This window comes from Nomia melanderi, chromosome 6 (assembly GCF_051020985.1).
Source record: "Nomia melanderi isolate GNS246 chromosome 6, iyNomMela1, whole genome shotgun sequence".
Taxonomy (NCBI): domain Eukaryota; kingdom Metazoa; phylum Arthropoda; class Insecta; order Hymenoptera; family Halictidae; genus Nomia; species Nomia melanderi.
Window position 1 is genome coordinate 7,390,702 of NC_135004.1, and position 27,165 is coordinate 7,417,866.

At 41.4% G+C, this 27,165-nt stretch overlaps 1 protein-coding gene across 7 annotated transcripts in view; it reads right to left on the bottom strand.

Moving 5' to 3' along the window:
* Rbp6 (RNA-binding protein 6) overlaps window positions 1-27,165 on the bottom strand; it is an 824,356-nt gene that overhangs the window by 149,048 nt on the left and 648,143 nt on the right. For all 7 annotated transcript variants that reach the window (XM_076368421.1, XM_076368426.1, XM_076368422.1 and 4 more), the window contains one exon: window positions 2,334-2,382. In XM_076368421.1, coding sequence (XP_076224536.1) covers window positions 2,334-2,382 — 49 coding nt within the window. The remainder of the gene's footprint in view (window positions 1-2,333; window positions 2,383-27,165) is intronic.

Consider the following 27,165-nt stretch of genomic DNA (forward strand, 5'->3'; position numbering starts at 1 on the left):
TTTCATAAGCGATATTAGAATCTATCACTGAGACCCGGCAGGCACTCTACTCAAGAGCAGAAGGGATGGAAACGTAGGGCGATGGTACTGGTGCTGGTAGTGGTAGCGGCGGTGATGGCGGTGGGAGGTCGGATACCCTTAAAAAAGATAGAGAGACTCCCGATTATCGGTCGGGTGGGGTACCTCGATCGCTGACGATTATCGATCCTATTCAAGGTACGACGTGAATGGATCCAGGCTCGCGACACCGAAACCCCTTGCCATTCGTATCCCTCCACCCTTCGAGCCCACCTTCTATCTAGCTCGCCCCTCTTTACCCCTTGTACGAGGTAGTGAAAGTCGGGCCGGCGTATATATTACATTAGGAGTCTGATATTTCATTCATCCCGGCTCTGGATACCTCGTTCCTCCGATTGAACGATCTCATTTCGAGAGGCATCGCTGTAACTGCCGCCGCTCGATTCTCGCTGATTTCTCGAGTCCACTGAAGCGATTCGTTTTACAGGCTTCGCGTCAACGTTTATCGTTCAAGATCAATCGAGATTCTGGAAAATTACTTGGGACGGCGGGACAAAGTCTCGCGACTATTATACCGAAGAACCTGTTGTACGACTGAACAATATCGGCGATGAAGAATGTATGCTTCAATCCTTGTTTGTTTAAATGTTAAAACCAAGAAATCATATTTTGTGTATTATATTTGACTGAAATAAAACAAGAAAGTTGACAATATTGACTAGTTTACTGCTTTCAATCTGTTCTCTGTTTTGACTTAATCATCTTGTCACATGAACTGTTCATTGAAGGCGACGTTGGAAAATTAAAACTGAAGTCTTTGTTTCATGCGTAGACTGTGACGTTTATTTATGGTTTGGAAAATCTACAATGCGTTCATTCGTTGTTCGAATGACACTAATTGCATTAACACAGTTGTAGCAGGTAGGTTGGTATAACAAATGAAAACTTTAATCGTTAAAGAAAAAATTTGTGGAATCTTCGGTAAGAGTAGAATATTCCAAGAAATTGAAAAACTGCACGTTAGGAAGTCCATCGTAAGTCACGAAAGAGGATTCGTCGGAAGTCGTTTGTTTGTTATCGCGCGACCACTTTGTTTGTAGGCGCCGGGAACTGCAAACTCGGCGACACCTCTGAATTTCAGTCAGTCGCGTGACGCATAACAATCCGTGATCGTAGGTGGCTGGTTACGCAGCTTTTTATTCAAGTGCGATTAACATAAAGAACGAAAGAAGCGACGCGTGCCAAGAATCGAAACGGCCCGAACATTTACATCCCCTCCGCGTGCAGGTATAAACGTCGAAATGAATTCCGTTCCGCGGGGAAAATATGAAAATGTAAAATCATCCTGCGGCTCGATTAGAATCCGAACGGAAACCGGTCCCTATAAAATTACCATAGTCCATCTCTCAACCCATATTCTTTTGTACATACATACGCGCGAACCACTGTGAATTTCTAGCGGCATTGTACGATGAAATAGCTAGAACGCCCGAAAAAAATGACAAATCTATTAAAATTGAATTCATCGCATAACATACGAGTCTAGCAAACTCCCCCGTATCTGAATACCCTAATATCCAATGGAGACACAGTACAGATGTACAAAAGACATAGAAACCACGGAAAGAAGAAATATCGTTTCAACCGATCCAACATAGTTCAAATTTAATGAGAAACCTTACACGTACAATTTCGAAGGAAACAAGCTACAAATTTCCATCTTCCCTCCTCTTCCCCCAATTCGCCCCTTCTCTCATCCTAGAACTGCAAAGAAGCGCGATTAAGCGTCACGGAAATCGCAAGAACTTCGATGCGAGCCGGTGTGAATCGCGCAATCACCGTCGTGATTAACGGTCCGATTGATCGCAGCGTCAAATTAATGTTATTTATCTTCGGTTGCACCGACGCCGGCGTATTGACGTCGTGTATTATCGTAATTACTAATTATAGTTTCGAGCCAGCTCGTTAATTAGCCGATCCGTGATCTCCGAGCGAAATGCCAGTATTATTGACTCGCTAAACAGAATAGTCTCGACCATATTTTCAACATATTTGCGCGCGGCGAAGTTCCACGTAGCGCTGCGGCCGACGCACCGCGCGGTGCGCATCGAAATTTTGCCGGCGGACCCGCGTGGTCAGCACTCCTCTCACGTTTTAACGATCATCGGTGATTAAACAGTAATTACCGGCTCCCCACATCCCAACGCTTCTCTCCTCTCCCTCGTAGCACCCCTTCGCGATGCGCCACTCGTATCGAATTATTGTATCGCGGGTGTACAGAACCGGTTCCAGGGAAAATCATAAATTTCACTCACCTCTGTGCCTGTTGGTCTGCTTGTCGAACATCAGCATGGCATCCTCAATCTGCAATTTCAATAAAAACACGTTAATTAGCGTGCTTCCATGCGGCGAGAGGCTTGAATTTAATTTAACGCGTTTCGGCCGCGTAACGCGCGCATTATATTCAGTTTGCCGGGAAACGCGATATTTGGTTGGATACTTCGAGATACGTATTTTTCACATTCTCGTTACGGGTCGGCAGTGATGAACCTACTCGATGCAGTGTTCGCCGAGCGTATCGTGTCTCGACACGAACGATATTCAGTAGGGTTTAAAAGTAAAATCGAAATTTTACGATGCGATCTGGGGAAACGGGAATGAAATTGAATTCATTTACTTCCCTTGGGAATTGGAAGAGGCTGATGATAAGAGTGTGCTCGCGTTCGACGGTTTTTACTGTTTTATAATTGTAGGCAGTCGTGTTTATCGTAAACGAGAAACAGTTATGATTTTACGATCGTTTGCAGTAGACAGAAAATAATATCGATATTAATAAATATATTAATAAATAACAATACCATTAATTTTCTTTTGCAATTCGAAACGAAGCGACTTACGAAAGTTCGTATAAACCACATTCCGACGTACGCTGGTTAGGTAAGTTTCTTGAAATTAAATCGTGCGGGTTCAAGTTGTCAAAAGCAGAAGAAATTTTTGGTCGTTACAGTTCTTTTCGTTGCTCGTGAATAATCCGACGTGGAGAGTGCACTTCAGGCGACATATTCGCCGTTGAATTTTTAACGAAATACTAGTGGCTGGTACAGAAATTGTGCTTTGTCTTATACTTTAGCTGAGGCTGCGGATACAACGTCAAGGGAGATTAAAACTTGGGACAGTTATAAATATATACGGTACCCTGTGAAGGACAAGCCAAAATCGCGAAGCTCCGAACTCGACGTATAAAAGGCCACAATCAAATTACACATTCCTTCTGCTCGTGCAACTTTAAACAAGGAGAGTAGGTTAGTAGAATGAGGTGCATTATAGGATACATAGGATGTAATCGACTATAGATAGAACGATGAAACTCGTTGATTGATCTAATAATAATAATATACCACTGAAATCGTGTCTATAAGCACTATGTCTTTTTCATTAACCTATTCGCGTGATAAGGTAAATTTCATGCCGAATTTTAATATTTTAATATTTCAATTTCAACATGGTTTATTGACATATAATGTATTTGCTTATAATATTACAAGCGACATATTTGCATAATAAATTCATGGTTAATATCACATCTTCGGACATTATAATATTAATGAATCAATAAATTAATTCATAAGTTAGAATGGTACATTCACAATAACTGAGAGTAAAATGCAATTACTGTCAATGTCACAACTATTTGAAGCATAATATCTTGTATATGTGACTAATAGAGTAATTAGTAGAATGCAACGATGACAAACAAATTGGCAGCATGTTAGCCTCACTTGATGAGAAGCAATAAGACATCGATTATCCACTGGTGGAAATTAGTAATCGTTCTTAGACGGCATTATTGGAAAAACAAACCCTTCTGCGTGTTAGGAGCCCGAAGCACCCCATTCAAAGCTTTTATGGATCGTAAACAAGGTTATGGAAACACTGAGAAGAACCTAGAACAACAGAACGAATCTTTTAACAGACAGGAAGTACTGGGTTTACATAGAAATTATTGCAGTCGATTGTTAACCCTAAAAAGACTAATAAAAGGCTTCTCAAGCCTAGTAAGTCCAGACTTCTGAAAATACGTTACTGTTAAAATTATCATTTTACTCTGTTTCACAGTTTAGAAAACATTATAAACACATCAAAAATTCCCACAATTCCTTGCATCATTTCATTACCTCACTCACCAACCGAACATTTAAATGGACAATAGAAACCACTTTATCTTCCTCAAAATATTCCATATCACATTTCTTTCCACTGTTTCAATTCACGAATACCCATGGGACACCAACAGAGTCGCCGTCTCGGACGACGACACGATTACATTAATCACTGGCAATAAATTCCTACGAGTCAGGATTTCGGCCTTTGCTTTCGGTGGTCCCAGAAGGATCCGGTAACGAACGTTCGGCGAACTCTCCCGTGCCGATCCGCAGCGGAAGAGTGAAGCGTGCTCGCCGAATTAGAGATAGGACCCGGCTGTATTCTTCCAGGAAGTACATGTGTGTCGTAAAGCACAGCTGGACCGAGATTTACGAAACGAGCCAGCGCGGAAGGCGTAGCAAGGGGATTGAGAACGACGGGAGTTGCGGCAGGTGGCGGGGGAGGGTCGAGGACGGGGGTGTTGTCGGTAACTGAAGTGCGAGCGGGTACCGGAGAATCGCAAGAGGCGGGAAGGCGACGCGGCTAGTAGGATTTATGGGACAGGAGAAACAATAGGGATTACCTTTACCCTCCTCCCGGCCCTGTCGCCCTACGAGTTCCTCCCTGCTTTGTTCCTTCCTACTTCCTGCGAGAGGACAGCGAGCCCGAGACGGCAGAAGTAGCAGCCGCAGTACCACGTGAAAACGGATCGGGAATTATTCCGACGAGAATGCCATGGAATCTCGATTAGCTGAATTAATCGGGAGACACGGGTAAACGGACAATCGGCTTTTATGGATTATAGAACGTTTACTTACGTCACACTTATTTAACTCTTTAATGCTAACCGTACCGGTACCTTGTATATACTTATTACTGTCGTAACTAGTCGAATAATTGGCCACAAAAGAGAGGCGAACAAGTTAGACGATCCATCTTTCTTAGTGGAAAGAGAAACAAAAGGAGAGACAGAAAGTGATAGGAAGCTAAATGCACGAAAGAAAACGCAGGATTTTTAATCAGATTTTGAAACTGGTTGTTCGAAGGTTCGTGGTATGGTTAGTGTTAATGGTGTTTAAACAGTGTACTCGTCATTGTTTGGTTTCAGTTGCATATGCAAATAAAAAACTTCAGGGAACCACGTATTCGTGTTTGGAAGGTATTAGACGCAGTTTGTCTAATTATCGTCACTTTATTTCCGTTGTATGTAATGATATTTTGTTACACGATAGTTAAAGGTATTGGCCAATTCATTCATTTATTTTGATAAAAGGAATGTATCTTGCAAATGTTAAACAATAAAAAGGGGAAAGGGTCATGCAACAGTGTGGAGCAAAGGTAAATATTAGATTATGCGATTAACATTCGATGGACTTCGTTGCGAGCATAAGGGGACAGTTTCATCCCGTTTGCATCTGTCAACGCAACGTAAATCCTTTTGCCGAGCTTTATGTAATACGTTTCACAATGGAAACATCGGAAGGGCGTGTCTAAAAAGATCGAGGTTCCAATGCAGATCTTCGTGAATGTTGGCCACTGAAAATAAAACCAGTCGGAAGGAAAATGTGTTTCATCGCGTAAACGAGGAACAGTAGGAAAACTACAATGTTTTAAATGAAATCAATGCACACAAAACTAATATACGACCATTATTGCAATTTCATTGATACAATAGGAATATAATACTTAAAGATTATATTCCATGAAAATTAATTTCAACGGTTACTCTCGCCTTCTTTTCTTCTTTCGGTTGAAAAATAGGCACGACGAATACGAGTAGAGATTTTTCACCATTTCTCACGAGGATCGTTTATTGTTTCTCTAGACAACAATACCGTACACAGCGGTGCCATAATCGTCTGAATTCGTGGTTCAGCCTCTCTCCCTCTCGCTCAGCCCAGGGTTTGTTTGAATATCGTTAAGTGCGTGGCGAATGCAACAGAAGGAACGGGGATTGAAAACAAAACAGAGAAAAGAAGAAGTAAGCAAACAGCCAGCTTCCTCGAGATCCGCTTTGTCGGGGGTATCGAGAGGCCGGGCCGCGTGTAAGTCCTCTTTTTTGATGGAGAATAATTGAAAGCGTGATCGCGTCGTCGCGGAACTGTTTGCATTTGTCCATGAGAAGTAACAGCTACCGGCGGAAGGGAGAAAAAATGAGAACATCAAGGAAGATGACGGTTATTCATCGAAACAACTGACGTCCTGTTGCTTTGAGAGCAAGGAATTGAGTCTTTTAGACGACATTCGTCCCGGTTTTACTTTCAAAAGAAAAAGTAATATTATACGAAGAAAAGGAAAAGAAAACGGGACTGGATACGTAAAGAAAGAGATAGGAGGGTGGGGGGGGAGAACAGTTGAAGCTTTTAATGAAAACAGAGGAGGCATCACAGCGTAAGGCAAGACTGACACACCAGGGACCTCTCTTCATCGCGATGTCTTCTACTTCCTCGATTTTTTCACAAAGTGTGTGCCTTTTGTATCGTTGGTATTCCGGTTTTGAATACACCGATGCATTGTTGCTAATCAATTATAAATCTAGGTTTGCCCATTCTTTTCCGAAAGCTGAAAACAAAGGTCGATTGAATGAACGATGGTTCGGTCACAGAGAGACTGCGGATATTGACGAAAATATACTTTGAAAGTGAAGTTTAATTTCGTTATTCCAGTAATCAGAAAATACGTATTACTAAATTTTACGTTAGTTGTTTCTTTGCGTTGTAAAGACAGGAATACATTTTTGTGGTCATTCATGCGTTTGCCGCGAATGAACGAAAATTCGCAATTTAGTTATAAGAATTCGCGTAACAACCGTGCACGATCGAATTCGATGATAACAGCTGGGAAGATTCTAAGGTAAACACACAGGGTGGCATACGCCGGGTAAAAATAGATGTCAGGCGGAATCGATAGACAAGATGTGGAGCGAAAGCGTAACGGGAAAGGGGGTTGAATCGATTCTTACCTGAGGCGGCAACGACGGAGGAAATAAATCTGACAGAAGTCAACAAACTGACAGGCACGTATAAAAAGCTTGAAGAAAGAGGTCTTGATTGTTCGACGTCTTAAAGTTACCGAATATTTCTTAACTTATCTCTTAACGACTGAATTCTGTTGCGAAGTCGCGGCTTTTATTGTCACTTATACAATTTTTCATTTATAAAATGTAATTCAAAGAGTTAGCGCGGTTAGGTTTCGCAATATTATTGTATGGTCAACTTTCATTCTGGTAGCAAGTTCCCTGATAGACGCAGTTGGATCCGTTTCCACCAATGCTTTCAGAGCATCATTTTTCATAGACTTTTTGGGTCTTCCACGCGGTTCATTTTGTAGGGAAAATTACCAGACCGAAAATTTTCAAACCAACGCTGCACTTTTCGATCGTTAACAGTATTCTCCCCAAACGCCTGGTTTATATTGCGTGCAGCTTTTGCAGCATTATTACCAAGTTTATACTCATGTAAAAAAATTACACGAATATCGGTTGAATTCATATCGGTATAAAATTCGAAACAAATAACAAAAGGGAACACTTTTGAGAAAATTTTCTTTGTTGAAATGTTACTAGCAATGAATAGTACTACTATAAACGAGGTTATGCCAAAAATAAAAGCATAACGAAAACAGGGAGACGTTCACATGTAAAGAAAAACCGATATTTCATATGCACCAACCTAATAAAAGAATAGAAACGGATGTAATTAAAAGTAAGCTCTGGAAATGGAACAATATAAATTCTTAAAGAATCCTTTGTAGGGGCCCGATTCCTTTGAGTGCTTTAATATTTAGTTCTTCGCGGTCTGTTGCGTTACATAAAGAACTCGAGTAATTATTCTAGCTTTTCTGCTCGTTTGATTCGCGTTAATTTGCGCTATTATCCCCAGGAAACGAATGGCGCAATCTCTCCGCTGGATTCAGTAAAATCAGTATTAACTTATCTATTGGAATATTTCCTTCGTTTCTGTCCCGCGAGACCGTATAAAATTAATTTCCTTTTCCCAGTACTCTCACTTTAAAAAGCGAACAGAGTTATTAGAGAATACTAAAACTGAAATGAATTATTAACGAAGACTTTAAGTAAGAATAGCGAATAAGTCGATATCTTATGTCTTTACGAGCTCACAAGAAGTTTAACTAGCTCTAATCGATTAACTAACTGACAAGCATGGTTAGTAATGCTTAGTGTATTTTAATGTTTATTGCGAATATTTGTTTGATGTTCTATAGTTGATAGATCTGAAGTTGAGAAAACGTAGGGCATATACGCTCGCTTCTTATATTGCGGCTGAACATGTAGGTCTGACCAATTTCCAACTGTAACTACTAAGCGAAGACACATTCGATCGGTTAACTTCGGGCCATGCGTTTTCTTATTTATTTAACAGGTATTAAAACTTGTTCTAAGTCTAGATGCACCTACCGCTACAAACTACTGTTTATAATTGAATTACTCTACACAAGTTCTACCTTCAAAGTTCAACAATTGTTTTTAAATCTCAGGAAGATGCTGAGGCCCCTTCGAGACTTCTGACGAGAAAATCACGAGAAGAAAATAATGCAAGAATAATGTTGCAAATCGAAAAAGCAACAGCTGTTTTGTTAATTCCTTGAATGATCCACAACACAATGTTCTATAAATTACAATACTCGATCACGCACGCAGGTTCCCATAATCGAGCGAAACAAATCGCGGAAACTGCTTTTATATAATGGAAGTTGATATAATTTTAATTTCTCGTGGTTTCCGCTTCGACGCGGAAAACTGGCAAACGAACAATATCGAAAGGTTATGGGAGGGAAGAAGAGGAAGACAGGGAGGAGGGTTGCGGTCCCTGCGGAGCAATCGACTGCTGGTGAGTGGGCGAGGTGTACCTTATTACAAGTTCGATTCTAGTCATGTTACAGCTCTCCGTGGACCTTGTTGTAGATTGCTGTCTTACGAGTCCTGCCCTTTATACCCCGAGACGTTTCCCTTTTCGCCAGGCACACCTCGCATTATTTCCCGCGGCACCTTTCATCTCCCTCTGCTCGAACTGGTTTTCTTGTTTGGCAAACTAATTTAAAAGGGCGCCGCGGAACTGGGTCGAGTGCCGTACCCTTTACGCTGACCTTTTGCATCTGACCTTCCGCGAGATTTGGTACGATCTCGTTGCACGTACGACGGTTAAGACCTCTTCTCGAAAGCGGATTCCTTATACAATTCTTCTAAAACGTAAGTGAGTTCGAAAATAGTCGATACTAAAGATAGAATTTTACTATACCGTAGATTCACGATTGCTTCTAAGCTATAAAGATATAGCGTTCCAATTCTAGCAGTGGAAATTTCCTAGTGAACATTGGTATTGTAAGTTCCTTCCAAATTTTCCTACTAGCAGCATCAATATCGTACGCGTTTAACGATAATCGAATAATCAACGAATATTTCACTGTAACGTTCCAGGAAATTATTCCCAAAACTCCGGCGAAGAAGATTCGATTTCACTGTTTGCCCTTAAATATTGCACGAGGAGCCATTTCCTCTCGGTCTCGGCCCGACTTCCAATGCACCCCGTATATCTTCTCCATAAAATTACCCTTAAGTCGAATTTCCCGGTGTCGTCGCTCATATCGTATTCACGGTGTGCACTGTTTACATTCACGGACGCGACCGGGGGCCAAAAACGTTTCTATTTAAATCCCCGCCGTTGAAGAAGCCGATGCGTCGACGAGATAGCCTAATGCGATAATCGATTCCCGCAGGAAGATCGTAATTGCATTTACGGCGACGAACGAAGCATTCTAAAATAAACACCGTTCCCGGCGCCGGAGAGAGACGGAGAGAGAAGTGCGGGCCGCGCAACGCCGTCTCGTGAAAGGTTTCCCATTTTTTTTGCACCGTCGCCAGCTCGTAAAACGACGTGGATTTAAACGAAACGATACCGATTTACCCCTCCGGTAACAGAAGCGCCGCTACAGAAGCAGCTCTAGGATTTCCAAAGAATGTTCCCTCCATCGCCCGCCCTGTACTCGTCCCCCTTTTTCCCCTTTTCCTTTTTCCCACTCATTTCATCTCTCTTCGTCACTCACTTTCTCTCTTCGCTCTCTTTACGAACGATCGAGGGGTAAAAGCGTGCTAGCAGCCTACGGATTTCGATGAGTTTTCCTCTCTCCACGGCCATTTCGCGTTCCGTGTCGCGCCCTATCGCAACCGCCGCACTTCTGTCTGCGCAGATTTAGTATGCAGCGAGCTGTATTAAATCTCCGCTGTTCGAGGGATTCTGGACTCCCGCTTCAAGCCTCCCCGTTTCTGATTCCGACGCGTTCTACCCGCAAGCCCAGGCGACACGCCGCTTTTCAACCGGCGCGCCGCCACCCCCGCAGTTTTCCTCCGATTTTGTATGTTTGTTCCACACCCCCGTTCCCCACCGGCGGGCGTGCTTTGTATTCCTGAACAGCATTCCGCTCCGAGGAAGCCAATTCCGTCGGAGTATAATGGACAATAATTATGCGCTTCCGTGTCCTCGGTTGTCGAATTTTCGTCCGCCCGACTGGGAACGAAGTGTCCGGCGAACGTTTGGTGATATTTATTTCACCCCGCCGGCTGGAATAACAAAATTTATTCAACGTGTAATGGACCTGCGAAGACGAAGGTTTCATTCGTGGTACATTTATTGACTTTTGTTTTGCCGCGTGAATTTTCTCTTTATAAAAGCCTGTTTGTTGGGATTTGTGTAAAATGGCTTTGTTCGAGAGAATTTTGTTGTGTATGAAATTTAAATTTGGTAAGTAATAAGCATTGAAGTTTTGAACGTGAATTCTTATGAAGTGTGCAAGATTCGAATATTTAATTATTTCCATGGATATAATTGCGTGGTCCGATTTCTTCAAGGTTCTCGACGAAAACCGTTCAGTCCGCCCGAAGAGTGTTCCAGTAATAGAGTTCCTCGTTCCCGATTGCTTTCAATACTTTATTCCGCGAACGTTGTACGCTTATAGGCTTTATAATCGGCCGGCACAATTCGATTGATTGAACGAAACGCGGAATAATAGGACCGCGGGCAATACGGCCACGAGAATAACCCCGGAGCTTAATTACACATGGCGAAGAGGCAACGCCAAATATCACGCTGCGAATTTATTCGGCCGGCGCGCCGATTTCACTGCTTCTTTTTGTCGTCAATAATTAGAAATAATAATTACCAGGGCGGCGGTGTGGGGAGAGCCGTTTGTGAGCCACGCTCGGCGCAGTCGAAATAATAATAAGTCTCTACGAAACTGGGGAACGGTGGCTCGGGTTAATTTGAGAGCCGCGCCAATTAGAATTTTTCCGATCGCGCCGCTGAAAAACATAATAATTGTGAAGCACGCGGTGAAGATGTGAAAGAAGTTCAACGGGAATGGAGCTTACGAAGTATCGTGGACCACGTTTAATTGCTATTTCGATTTAATGATTTGCCTCTCCGGATCTGCTTTAATTTTAGAATTAAAACGTTACACAGACGAAGACGGACAGGAAAGGCGGATTTTTCAAAAATACTTTCATAATGATATGCTATTCTAAAAGTCGTTCTTCTGAAAATTTTATTCGAACATTTGCAAGAATAACGATTCCGTTTGTGTGCGAAATAAACACTTCCACTGAAATATAAACTGCATTAGAAAGTTTCAATAATATATTCAATGTATCAACCACGGTTGGAAGCGTCTCGGAATTTAATGAATCCATTTAATCGAAATTTTGTTCAATTATTTTCGTTATAATTAGCCAATGCTTTTTATAGAATTCATTTGATATCCTTTTGAGTTTAACATTTTAAAACAGAAGAACGCTAATTTTCAGGTGAAGTAATCAGTTTCCATTGCTTTTAATAATATGGCAGCAGCGTTGGAGGCTGGGGTGTTGACTAACGCGCGCAACGAAAATTTGTCTCGTTGCGAGTACCATCCAAGAATTAAATAGAGTCGAGAGTCCTGGCACTCTGATTCTTCCTCATTCGACTGCCGGGAAGGGCGAGGACGGCACGAGGAAGAGGAGGAGGGAAAAAAACGTGCAGAACAAACACGTAGATGGGCGTCTAGCCGCGTTAGGCAGGAAGTGTACGCGCATCTCATATAATTTTCCGCGAAAGTTTCCGGCGCAAGGTGCTCCGTGCAGGCATCGTTCAGCTTAAATTCATTTTTGAGCACGGAGCCGGAGCCGGAGCCGGTTCCACATCTATTTTCCACATCTGCGTGCGGAACTCGTTTTACTCTCCTTTCTTTCTCTATTCCGCTCTTGTCCTCCATTTCTCTTCCGCCGACTTCATCGCTCCGACTTGAAAGGTAAACTCCGGCGTGGCCGGAGTTTCGCAGAGCTTTTTCATCGGAACACGATTCTCTTTCCTTCTTCTTCCTCCTTCTTCCTTCTTCTTCTTTTTGTTCTTCTATTTTTCGTTGCTTTCTCTAACCCGCCGAGGGAAACGGAAAATAAGAGATCCGAACCCGAGTTCTGGTTACCCGTGCCACGACTCGCACTGCTGGAAATCGAACGACGAAACTTTTTAAGAAACGAGTCCCGCTAGAATGCAAGAGGTTGCAACGAATCGGAGAGGTTCGAGTCGTTAATTATTAAGGGCCACGGTTTCCGAGGGCCAACAGTGACTACCATCATCAATTACTATATAACTGTAGGATTCTAAAAATACTACACTTCAGACGATAGTCCCGAGTACGCACACATTCGTGGTGTACACAAATCCTCAAGAAAGTAAATACGTATCGCGTTACATTTCATTCATCCGATCAACTGAAGGAAATTTTGATTTCGCTCCGATACTTTCCCCCAGATTTTTCAAGCGGCAATGCAAATTTGCACGAAATTCCGCGGTCTGTTGACGACCAACCGTCGCGAAAGGGAATCGGCGAAATTTCAGCGCGCCGCTCGAGGATCCGCAAACATCCGCTGTTCTTCTCGCAGTTGCCGACAGCGAGGAGGAATCAGTCAAACAGATCTGGCCGTCTAATCGCAATAATGACGCGTCTCGAAGCGGAACGGGTACGCGATCCCCGTGAAATTCCCTCGGCATTGATGCGGTTCTGGCTTCCCGGGGAGCATCTCGACGAATAATGATGCGGAAAGGCGAGACGGAGGAGGGCAAAGAACTTAAGTGGCTCGCGAGGAGACGCGGCGGCCGCGCGGCGAACGTAGGGTGGAACGAAAAGAAAGCGGGGACGGGGTTGATCCGTTTATTCAGCGACACGTAAGCCGGCTCCGACTTCTACGCCGACACGAAGGGCGCGCGGTAAACTCTCACGGAAAATTCGATGTTTCGAGCAAACAAGCCGCCGCTGCCTGCGACTATCAATACACGTCGTTGCGGCTGTCGTTCGATGCCGGATCGATAGCCGGTACCGTTGTTTCGGAAATAAGAAGTCCCCCACGCCGAAAGGATGCTTTTTCTCGCGGGGATTACTTTCGCGGAGAAAAAAGTACCGAACTCGAAGCACCGGGCGGGTGGCCAAGGGAAAAAAAGGCGAAAAAAAGATAAGGAAAATGGACTAGATCGACGAACCCTCGTTCGTCCGTCACTGGAACGAGCACTGCCGGAACGTCCGCTTCCCCGCGTCTCTTCGACGATAATCGAGTCCCGGCTAATTATTCCGACGTAATTCTAAAAGTTTGCACGAGCATTTAAAGCTACGGCCGCGCGAGGAATGGACGAACGAAAGGGAACCCCGATTATTTCCCGTTTCCCCGGACCGTAAAACAGATTCTTGGCGTTTACGATGCTATCTGGAAGATACCCGCGATGCTCCGCCAATTTCCCTGGCTCGATGAAACTTGCCCGGTCGAGAGGATTGCTGGGCGATACGAAATTGTATGACGGATTTAGACTAATAGGATGTACGGCCCATTCTGTGGTAATTTGGTAAATACTTTTTTTGTTCGAGACATATGTTTCGTAAATTGTACGTAATATCTGTAAAAGGTAAATTTTCGTGAAATTATATAGTTACAGTTCTTGTATGTTTAATGATAATTAAGTTTATGTAAGTTTCTTTGCAGCATGTAATGTTGGTTGTATGAAGATGTAAGAAAAATGTGTCGGAAGTATTTTTTAAAATGAATGTATTGTATATTCCTTTATTCATTTCGACTTTGTTTCCTGAATGTATCAACGCAAACATCAATGAGACAGCTACTCCCGAATCCATTAAAAAGATGCGATTCTATTTAAGCTGGGGCAAGGGGGGTAATGGTAGCCAGGATTATCAGATAGGGCAGGGAGATTTAATATCATCAGAAACTCTCGAGGGGAGAGGGATAAACCGAGGTCATGCTTCAAGTCCTGATACATAAGAATATAGCGAGCCAACGCCATCTACGTCTTCCAGCTGGCACCGCGTGACCCGCATTACCATAGTCTTCGGTAATTGCTACAGAGACTGATCGTTTCTTCAATATGAAATGAAAGTAGAGAGGACAATAGAGATTTCATAAAAAATGATCGATGTGTGTATATTTCATAAACGCCTTCAAGTTCTTTATTTTAGTATCTTTAAACTTTCGTTACGGTTAAAAATTGAATAACACAAATTCACCATTATTTAATGTTTTATTATTTTTTAAAAGACCTTTCATTTAACACTTCAAGCAAGTTAACATGTATTTTTAAAACTTTATAACATTACGGAACAAGGGAAAAAGGACTGGTTTTATTTTTTGTTAGTCTATTTATTTTTTCTTATTTTCCTTTTAGACAGTTTACTGTTTCGTTGTCTAGAGATATTTTGTTGCGACAGTAACTTTTATGTAATTTTTACCTATACAGCCTCGAACGTCATTGTGTCGTACCTGGGCGAGTAAATAAAATCAAACAGGTTGTGTACGACGTGAAAAATAGTTTATTTATAGGAAATGATCGGAGATCCATTTGTAAAACGCGAACTTTTCCCCGTCGCCACGTTTTTCTTTTGCGTTCTATACCGGGGCTGTTTTGTACGAGTAGATAGGGAGTTCGTGACCAACGGCGTGCCAGGCACCAGCACAGTCCTCCTGAACACGCGGCATCAGCTTATTATCTCACGTGTTCTAGCCCATTCAGGCCGAACAGTGCCTTGGAATTCTGATATAGGACTCGGCTAAGTACCATGCGTTCGTTATTCTGTTCCCACGTAAGTGCGGAATTAGCGGTTCTCTAATTTGTATGGCGCCGAAAGGCGTGCATAGATTAAAAACGATAACAAGTCCAAATATGAGTAAAGAACAAACAATTCAAGTAATTCTATCTAATCATCAACGGACAATAAAAAATCGAAAAATCTGATTTTTCTATTTTCTTTATATTCTAAGTACACTGTCAACTTTCATAAAATAACATGTATTTTTACATCTATATAAGCGTGAAATAAAGAACAATAGATTATGAACAACTGCAATAAAATTTTAACCAATATGACGATTCTAACGTATTATCGGTCAATAATGTTTGATTTCGATCGTAATTCTATAGAGTCGATCGTAACCGGTCATGTTGGATCGAAGTTTAATTGTGTTCATGGTTCCGTGAATCCTCGTCCTCCTTCCACGGATTCTTATGCCATTGTACACTCGCAATATCGGCATTACGTGATGTCCAGAAGTTTCACAGAACGTTTGATTTCGTGCATCGTTTCGTAACGGACCTATCTTTTCCCCGTACGGTCTCAGAATATTCAACGAGCCGGACGAATTCGCGTGTCTTTTGATGCTTGTCCGCGTGCACACATGGCATGCCGGGTGGCGTGTACAACAAGATTTACGTTATCGGATATCGTTTTCCGATTGGCTTTCGGTTAAACTTCCGAAGGAAAATTAATGAAACTTTGTCAGTCGGGGGCATCGTCATCGAAACGTTTTCCCTTTCGTGCCCGTACACATTCGTCCCTCGACTACACACATCAACCATTCCTGATACTCTAATCTCCTGTAGCGCTATGTAACTTCGAAATCACGTACTTGCACTTGTGCTTTGTTAAGATTTATAAACGTCCCACCTCTTTATGACGGAGGATTTGTTAATGGTAGTTTGTACTTGTACTTTTATGCATTGAACTATTCTCAGTGGCAGATAGTAAAGAGTTTGGTATGTTTGAGAAATTAAATTAAACGATTTAAAATGCAATATATTCTCAGAATAATTTTATATATATTCGTGGATTGCTACATAAAGGAAATACAGTTAGAGTCTATCGTGGATAGAAAAAAATCAATATTCCCCGTTTGATGTTTCGAAAACATTGTTCATGGCGATATTGAATCTATTAATCAATTACTGCCAGACAAAGAACTCACTAAATTAAAATATACGAAAGGACGAAATAGTTTTCGTCGAATACTCCCAGAGAACGCTATGAAATGCCAGGCTGTAAAGAGTTCCCAAAATAAATGTTCCAAGTCCGATACACATCTCTGTTCACCTCCAAATACAGCCTGTTTTACGTGCCTCCAGGAATAAAATGAAATCACAAACGTAAACGCAAATATCATAAGCAATTATAATTTCGCAGGTTAAAAAACGCAACTTGCACATAATCAAATGCTTCAAAATATAAATGAACTATTAACGTACAAACGGTGATTAATGTTCATTAGTTTTACATTACATAATCTTTTCGGCGCATTGGTAAAAAGGTTAAGTTTCGGGGGGATCGTAGTAATTTCGGTGAGGGGAGGAAATGAAAAACGATAGAAAAAGACCAAGCAACAACGGGAGCCACGTTTGGAAAACGAACGGAGTAGAAAAGGAGACGCGACACGTTGCGTAACAAGCGTTTTCGTGTTGTTAACACCTGTTCCCCTATTTCGACGCACGCATCAGCGACATTATTTGATCCAATTACGGAATCGACGATCGCAATGCGCATGTGAATTTCTTTTTTAATATTTGCTCGCGGTGTTTCGCCCAGCAACGGTCGATGCCAAGTTTACAACGCAGATTTCACGCCGAGATTTGCGTCGCGCGCAGGAAACACAAATTCAAGGGAAATCGACAATAGCCGAAATTATATTATACCGGGATGGCGCGCGTGAAATTGCTGATCACAGATGGCCAGGCTTTTCCCGCAATTAACAGCGCGCACGATATAACGTTCGAATAAAGCTCAAATTCGAAAATCATCCTTCGCAATTTTCAATCTTACGGATCCTCATGAATTTTCATGATCGGTTGCCGCGCGCAAGTGGAATGAGAATTTCGCAAACGTCACGGGAGAGAATATCTTCGTCCCAAAGTAATTTTATAGGGCGATTACCGGGGACCGCAGCACGAGAAATTGTCGTTCGGCATTAATTTGCTATGCTAACCGTTTTGCCATGGTTTTGTAGGTTGAGATTAATTATGGACTTCGAAATGGTTCGACAAAGTGGACCGACATGGTAGCGAGCATCGCGGCCCGTCTGTTCGCAAACTTCGGTGAACAGTTTAACCAATGTATATTAAGACGCTAACTTTACCACCAATTTACACATACTGCTCGTGAATTGCCCCTGGTACGCGTGGCGTAGACCACAGGAGCATTTCAGATGATTTTACGCGAAAAATGCAACGCTTTCTCTATTTTCTGTCTTCAACAAGACTTCTACTTACACTGATTATTACATAGTTTTATACTGCTATCATTACAACATTCTAAACAAACTTCCAATTCACTCAGAACATCTGCCATTCGAAGATCCCTAAGCAATCTAAAACACAGCAGTGAAAAACAGGGACGATACAATTCAATGATACGAAGGTTCAAATTGAATCGCACACGAAGCCATGATCAACCGTACGATCATCCATTCTGACGTTCGCGTAGCTATTCTGTTCATCGCGCACAGTCTGACCGCGAAGAATCAGATTCTCAATCCTTATAAGATCGTCTAACCGACACGTGGACAGGGAGTCGGATCTGGTTAGGGAGTGTCGCGTCGCGTTGCAATGGTACACGCCCGGCTAGAAAAGTCGTCATTGTTCGTTGTCGTGACAGAGCAGACGGTGATTCGGCCGGTCCGTCGCCAGCGAGAGAGGGTTAAACAGAGCCGCGGCGGTGGCCGACAGTTAGCCGGCTGCAGTCTCCAGCCTTCAGGGGCTTCTTAATGCCATTACTTCTGGTTTCGCCCGTTGAGACCGTGCCACGGGCACCCATCGGCCAACAGTTTCCGATACCTGTGCACTTTCCGCCCCTCCGGCGGCGGAGGACGTGTCGGCTGTGAGAGCAGCGCCGCGAACGATAAACGAGTTACGCGACGAAAGTACGCGTGTCTCTTGTCCCCGGACTCGATTAGAAGTTAAGCCCAAGTTCTAACGAGGGATTTCGGAAAATATTAGCCGGCTCGCGCGTTCCTTCGCGCGGAAACTTGCCGACAGTATTGGAAATCTCGAGTCCGGACCCGAGAGTTTTTCTCGAGTTCCTATGGAATGATTTTACACGCTATTTCATCGACATAAAGAATCACATCAAAATAGTTGAACACGGTTAAACGTGCAATTAACACTAGGTTCACGGAATAAGTCGATTTCACGCATGTTCAATTTGACAAACATTATTTGGCAAATGTTTACGCCGATTTTGATTCATGCTGTTGGATGAATACGTATTCAAATTGTTTATTTTCAAATCTAGAATTGATAAGATGAAAATGAAGGAATATTAATTTTTCAATTGATATTTACGCCTTCAAATCTTTAAATTACTTGATCTTTAAATCTCTAAATCGAGTGTTAAAAGTGGAGCGCATGAATTTGGGGATTACGGAGCTTGATCTTTATTCCAATCGTTTTAGGATTTGCTTTATGTTGACTGGAACTCGTATTTGAGTACCAAGTTTTTGAGACGTATACTTGATTCTTGGGTTGCGTGCAATTTCGGCACACTTCGAAATGTGAAACGCAATGGACGAACTACGTTGGCAATGTATGCTTTTCTATTACTTTTGTCCAATTGAAGTGTCCACCAGTGGGCATAAATTTATGTGTAATTACTGGCGATGAAAGCTCGTTTATATAAATGTGATTTCGCGATCAGTTAACGACCAGTTTATTTTATCGTATTGAAAGTGGCAAATGAAGCCGTGTGTTTGTTTAAACGTTAAACCGTTGAAGTTAAAAGCCTTTTATGTGTAATTTCATAGAGTATTCCGCTTTTACAATATTTATTAACATGTACCATGGATTTAAAGGCACGAGATTGTTCAATTTTATTAAAATACATTCAAACATTTATCTTGGCTGCGTGAAATCGCACAAAAACTCGCAAAAGGGTGTATTCATGATTTGCTACTTTAAACGCGTTCAATTGCTACTTTATTATCAGCGATATTACTCTTTGCTAATAACTTAAGAAGAATGCGAGATTTATCATTTATCGGAACCCATCGAATCAGAGATCACTAATGCGCTTTTACGGATTTCACTGCTTTCTGTAACGCATTCATCGCAGTGAAATAAATATTGAAAAGGGCTGTTCGTTCAAATCACATTAATGCGAAATTAAATGTAGTTTTCCCGACAAACGTGTAAAAAGAAAACGCGGCTGCTAGACATCTCTTGCGGAAAGTTCCAACTAACTCTGGCTTCGAATTAGGAATTTAGTAATAATAAAAACTGACCGTGTAACTGGAGCAAGAGTATTTCATTCCTGCAGAGGGACCCTCAACCGATGAGTGGACAACGATTTCTACTACGAGTATATTTTCTCTATTAAGATATTAACTACTGAAATATTATTAAAGCATTTATCAACTTTGCTCAAGTTTATACATCATCGTACACTTTTAAAATTAGAATTCTCGCTCATTGACAAGAAGTAAATAAACGAAAGAAGTTGATGTAATTAGCATGGAATGAAATTGAATTTTCTTGCTCTAAGATTTCGACGAAGTAAAAGTCGCATGAAAGTTTATTAAATGAGATTTATATTTTATCATGTTTTACGTATACTTGTATTTTATATACATAAGTTTCGTAGCTTGTTTATAAGACTGACTAGTGTACGATAAACAGCGTGAATATCGAAACTGACCTGTCCATAATAGGTTATTTCTACTTACAGTATACATCCATTTCATGCATCGAACACAAATAAGCTATATTCAGAAGCAATAAATATTCAAACAGTTCCGCGGAATAAATATTTCTTTCCACAAAAATGCTGGAAAGACTCCTGTTTCATTTGACGAGAAATCAGGTTGTCGTGCACAATCTCAGTTAATCAAGACATACATCATACGTCGGTCCGTCGGACACTCTAAAAATGACACTGCTAGTTCAAAGCGTCAAACAAGAATACATGATTAATTGAAGAAGATAGAAAATGCTACGATATAACAAAACATGTACAACTGCCAATTACACGAAGTGTATATTTTTCATTGAACCTCAGCAGAATAATATTCCCCTGGCCGTTCGTTGATTGCGCAACGAAACACAACATCGTGCGACAATATCAGCAAATTAAAAACTCTAATTTACAAATATTATGACTTTGCATTCCAACGCGCAAGAATGTTAGCGCTTCGGGCCATTCGGAGGCAGCGCGTGGCGATATCGAAGAAAACAATATCGTCCGAAGGAGAAGTACGTTCCGTGGCAGATTCGATATCCTATCACGGTGGCCATCCATCGAGCGACGGCGGCTGGATCGATGAGCGCGGCGAAGATGCAAACCGCGCCCGATCGTCCTTTCCGCGTTTTCATTTCCTTTGTCCAGGGGAATGGTTTATTCAGCGTACGTCGACCTCGTTTCCCGGTACCGTAAAAGGATAATCGTGTCCTTCCCAGTCCGGCCTGCAAACACACGCGTTCCCATTCCACTGGATAAGAACCATGAAGTATTCAGCATGCGACAGTGCCGTATGTTGAAGCGGAGCATCGCTTAAGTAAAGAGTGTTAGAGACACGAGGCCCTTTGCAGCGCACCCCATTCTTCCCCGTCGTCCACCTACTTCAACTCCCTGGATCTGTCTCTCGTTCCCCTCTCTCCGCCCCGGTCCCACTGGTTGTTCTGCCCCTCCTCCCCCCAAACTCCTATCCGGCCACCGAGAACACACTTTTGGCCTGTCACGCTAATACCGGCTCTAACTTCTAAGTGAATCGCTCGTAAAGCCGCTGCCTAAAGTCACGGCCGATCGATAACTTGTGGTGTGCATAGGTACACTGGTTCGTCTGCTGCACGGCCTTCTGCATATACGGCACACGTGCACGCTCGCGTACGAATGATCTGTTCGGGCGCGCCTAACTGCGCGGCTGTAGATACGGGACTACACGGGTATGGCAAGTAGATATCTACGGACGGAATGAAGTACAGTCGTGTAGGACTGTTGAGGAAAATAGTACTTGTGTTTTGGTTAATATCTGTTACTACTATTTGCTTTGTTTAGAACAATTATTAATACCGCTTAGTTTGTTTCAAATACTTCTTAACACTTGATTTGTTTCGGAATTCGCAAGATTGCAAATCCAGTAGCGAGATTCGTCAGTTCCATTTAAAGACAGCGGATAATTGGTACATGTATCGATAGCTGATGAATTTTTTAAGAGATTGATTTCGAAAAGGCGTCGCGTCACTTCTAGCCATCGTGCAAAATGTAATTTTATCGATTTACATTGAATTCCGACAAGGAAACCTGGTAAGTAAGTTTACGAAAGTTTCAGAAAGAACAATTCGTTCGAACCCACTCTCTAAGCGATTCGATTCGCACAAACATCGCGGCACTTTCCAACACAGTTTCCAAACGTAAAGACATTTAATTTGGATTTCTAAACCAATTTGTGTACCTACGTTGAATGCATAGCAAGTATAATCAACGACGCACTGTTTCTTGTGAGCGGTATTCGAAACGCATGAAACGAAAGTTGGGTATTGAAATTGGCTCGGATACGCGAGTACATATTGAACTTGATCCTGTTCCCAGTCGCGAATTCGCATCCACCGATCGGCTACTAGTCAGCCTGAAAATCAAACCCCGCTAATAATGACACCGATAACGACGGCCGGGTCGATGTATGTGTGCGTGTACGCGTGTGGGTGTGTGTGCGTGTGTGTGTGCGTGCGTGCGAGCGAGCGCTTGTCGTTTCTGTCGATCCTGTGTGCTCAGGCTGTCGTATTCATTTGCGAGTCGGGACACAGGGCTGGCCGCGCGCAAATTGGGATTCGACGATACTCAAGCTGCGCCGACATTCCTAAATAATTCACGATTATTCGCCTTTGACAATCCTGAATATTGGCTTACAATGCTGCGGGCCATTTATTTCGAGGCACGTGGAACTAAAGTGAAGGTCGTGATTTGCCATCGCGTTTACGGAAGAGGATATACTGTCAGTTGCTTCGTGACTCGTCGCAGTGCTGAAGAACCGCAGCTTTATTTTATTTCCTAGATAAAAATGTTGTGTAACTGTTGGTGTGCATATATAGGTTTAACTGATTGGATGTTACCAGAACGATTTTTATACTTGTGTGTAGGTACACTTGCAATAAAATGACGAAGGGAAAATAAAGATGTTTAGTGTACCGAAACTAATAAGTAGGTTAATTGAGAAATGAGGGAATGTGGGCAAGTAGTTTTTGAAACTTTTAGTCCGCGATAATTGAATTATCATTCATAATAAATGTAGGCAGATTGCTATTAATTCAGTTTCATGAATTCTCCGAGGCTTCGTCTCAGAAGCGAAGAATTGAAAGGGACCAGCTTTGCAATAAAAATATGGAGGCAGAGTTCAAGTTGTAATATAATACGTAACGGCGGTGAAAAAGGCGAATACTTCATTGAAAAGAATCAAATGTACACTTGCAGTTTTTCAGACGGATGACCTATTTTCAGAACAATTACATATTCTGCGCTGAAAATATTTTTACATTCACCCTGCATTTCACAGTGTGCGAACTCGCGCCTAGAAAGCAGGGATTAAAGAATTAATTTTGTTCCTGGCTTGTTTTTTCCCCGTTATATCAACGTGAACACAGCTTTTTCAACTATTATTAGATTTCCTCCGTATATCAATATGTCATCTACGTCAACCTGTAATCGATTTGAATAAATAGCTTCTCTGAATGTCAAATATCATGTTAAACGCTAATGGTAGCTATAGTTAGATCAATTGTACCGAGCAGTCATGACCATTGAGAGATTATGTAACAAATCTTACTATTTCACTGTCAAACGGATACAGTAACAAATAACGCCAATATGTTAGAGTAAATATTTCCCTGCACTGCAACGATTAGAGAAGAGAATTCGCAATAATAGAGGTTGACGGAATGTAATTTTCCGTATCACTCTAAAATAAAAACGCCAGTCTATACCGTATTTAATTATGAAACAGTAAAATGTTTCGTGGGACTGTCAGTCGTCCACGATTTTAAACTAAAGTCGGATTTGATATCATAGCCGCGACTCGTTTAGCGCGAAACCACAGGCAATGGAGGCGAGTAATAATAAAAATTGAAATAAGAGGAAAAGTTACGGAGATGACGCAGCAACATCGCGGAAACGTTGCCGCGAAGGATTAATTTTTACTGCGTCATAAAATTCTTGGATGATAAGGAAGAGCGAAACTATGGTGATTTATGTATGATACCAGCGGAGTTGGCTTCCCTAATACTTTTCAAACCGAATTTCCAAGAAGTATGAGACTTCGGAATTTATCGCCACCAGGCCACGCAACGGGCAACATGAAAATTTCAAAAGTAGTCAAACTAAACGCTGCATCCTAGAGCGGATACGAGTCGGTCAGACATAGTGGAATAAAAGAATGGAAAGCGTGAAGAAGTGTTTCGGAAAGTTTCATCTATGTTGAAACTATTGTACTTCTATAAAATTGAATTCTTACATACCTACAACAAGGAAGATTATTTTTAAAAGACAACACTTCATAGGCATAACTAAATGGAAAAAAAATATTTTCTTTTTTCATGCAATTCGAATATTTTAAGTTAGAAGTATGTTTCGTAAGTTTCAGAACGAAATTCGAAAAATTACTGTGGCTTCGCTAAAAATTGGACGACAAAAGCATCTTTATTTAAATTAGGACGATCAAATATTTTACTCAAATTCTCTCGTGGCAAAATGAAAAAACATGTGACAGAAAATACGATAATGTCTTCGAAAAAATTCTCCATGTATGGTACAGATTAGATAGTCATTTCTGTTTAATTAACCGTCACTGGAGTTCTGACTTTTATAGGATTTCAATTGTTCGTACAAGCACTCCGAGTCGTCGTTATAATTAAAACGAACAAACATTAAAATAGCGTGTTATCGTTTCTCCTTTCTGTTCGGAAGCGGTTCATAAATTCGACAGGTTACGTAATAAATTGCAGATTGAAATGCAAGCGACTCGACTTTGTGTCGATAATTCATGCATTCCCGATATTCCCGGGTTCGTTATTTTTCATCGCCGCGGAGGATATCCCGGCACATGCGTTGTCGCATCCTTTCAGCCAGTTTCCGCCGCATGATAATTCGAGAATTCATTTCCAGCGGCATTTTCAAAGGAACGCCATTGAATTCTGGATCTCTGTTGCGAAATTTCGAAAATCAAAACCGCTCCGCGCGCCGACTGGCTTTGTGCGCTCGTCACAATTTACTCCGTTGGTCCAAGCTCGCGGACATTACCAAAGACGTACAATGGGTTTCCAGGTAAAATAAAATGAGAACGTAATACCGTAAGCGTATCAAGCTATCGTGTTACAACAAGACGTTAATTACAATGAAGAGCTGAATCGGAAAAAGGAGCCATAGTTTTATCAAAGGAAATCGCATCAGAGATTTCGTTTCACGGCATGAAGCGACCGGTAAATCATCTGTGAATAGCATTACTGATTACGTGTCTGCTTTCTTCGAATAATTGCAAGTATTGTATGTGGAAAAGGAGATGTGGAAATAGGGTACCTTTGTTCACACGATATAGCGGGATTTTTCATATACTGTGAACTTGAATCAAGCGTAAGTTTCTCGGCGTATTGTACTTTAATATCAAAGATCGCGATGAACACTTCAACTTCTGAGAAGTATAACCTTGACTGGAAATTTCGTGTTATTTTGTTACTTTTCATTGACGACCGATTGATAAAAATGTAGTTGAAATGTGATTAACGTTTCTTCACTTTTTGACAGAACAACGAACGTTACAAAAGGAGAAAATATTATGAAAGACAATATATTTAAAATAATTGCTGGCTAAAATAAAAATAGAATATCTATTTTACTACAATAATAATAAAATAATATTCAATATAACAAATTTTCCAAATAGCATTTGAAAGTACTATTTTATTTGGTAGCTACCGAAGTGTAGCTGAAGCAATGAAAATTCTTTACGACGAAATCTTATATACGAGTGGTCATACTTTAACTAAAAATAAATTTCTTCGTCACATATTACGGTTCTGTGCGTTATAATATCAATTCTTTTGTTCCTGTATTTCAAGTGGGTATTCGTTGAGTATCCCATCTTATGGCATTATATGAAGTTGTGCACCTACGTTATGAAACTATTAATAAAAGTACGATATTAGGAAAGTTGTAGTAGACGACGTACGGCGTAGCCATGGGTCGAAGTCAATAGATTAATGCAACGTAGGAGCTATTGGCGATCCGGGCGAGAATTCAGGGTGAACCATTCGGGAACGGTCGAGCATAAGTGGACTCGAGGGGAACCATACGAACGGGAATTTGGTCTGGCTCTGCACCTCATAAATTTGAGTTATTCTCCCGGCCCTCCCCTTTCCTTTCTCTGTTTCCGTTTCGACTTCGACGAGGCACCCTTAAGGATTCTCCAGGAAGTGAGTTATCGCCTCCGGCCGAGGCTCTTCTTCTCCACGCGCTCGGCGACCGTGAGCAGTTCCAAGAGAAAAATATTAGCAATGATACGCCTCATATTTTACTTCGCGGCTTTCCGGACGGCGACGTTCCCGTATTATCGGTTCATGAACGTCGTTCCTTCTGAAGACGAATATTACACGGTTCCCGGTAATAAAGATGAATGAAATCGCCCGAGATTCCATTTCAATTCGACCGTTTTCGAAATAATAGAACACCAAGCATGACTCCTATTTAAAATACATTATATGATAATTTGATAATCAGTGCTATTTTCCAAATTGATCCTTTAATGAAGTATAGACTGGATTTAATTCGAATCAATTTCAAGGATATAATAAACTAGCTGTATTTCTAGATAATCTATTACATTCTCGAGTAAATTTAATTATTCTCCTTATGAAAGTTCGATGTTTTTCTAACATACAGTAGTCGTAATGTATTAATATGTGCCTGTTTGAATTACATTCTAAATTGAATTTAAAGAGTACATTTTATGATTTTACGATTACCAAATTTAATATTATAAAATTGTACGGTATGCGAGAAAAATTGAAGTCGCATCTGTAATTTAACGCGTCTATTGAAAATATGACTGACTGCAGATGTCGCCGCATCATTATCGCAAAGTGTCTAAGAAAGATGAATAAGCCGAGTCCTGTGCATGCAGGAGGAGTACAGTTTCACTCGGAAATACGTCGCAGCTGTCACGTGTTCGACGGAACGGGCGATTCTATACGAGGTGCGCATTTAAATATGAAAGAAGGTTTCTTGAAAATTTCGAATTCGTTCCAGTCGTCGGGAACGAAATGTTCTGAAAAATATTGGTCGATGGAAATCACGATCGTAAGAAAAATATTTCATCGGGAACGTTTACGAATTCGCTTACGTTCGCATTTTTTCCACCATAGCAATCTTCTGATCTAGACGCGTCTTTGTAGAACAATATTCCATATTTCTACCAAGAATTCAATGAACGTATAAACATGACATTTTTATTGATTTATATGTAGCTACCTTAACCGTTACAAAAGGGACAAAAGAACTTAAAAGATAAGAAATATAGAAAATACATTCATAAATATTAAAATTTCAGAAGCTTACGAAATCAGATCTCGCGATCGCATCTTAATAAAAATCTAATTTCGATTGACAACGAAGGTTGCTCAACGATTAAACGATGCCACATCTAAAAATTACTCGCTA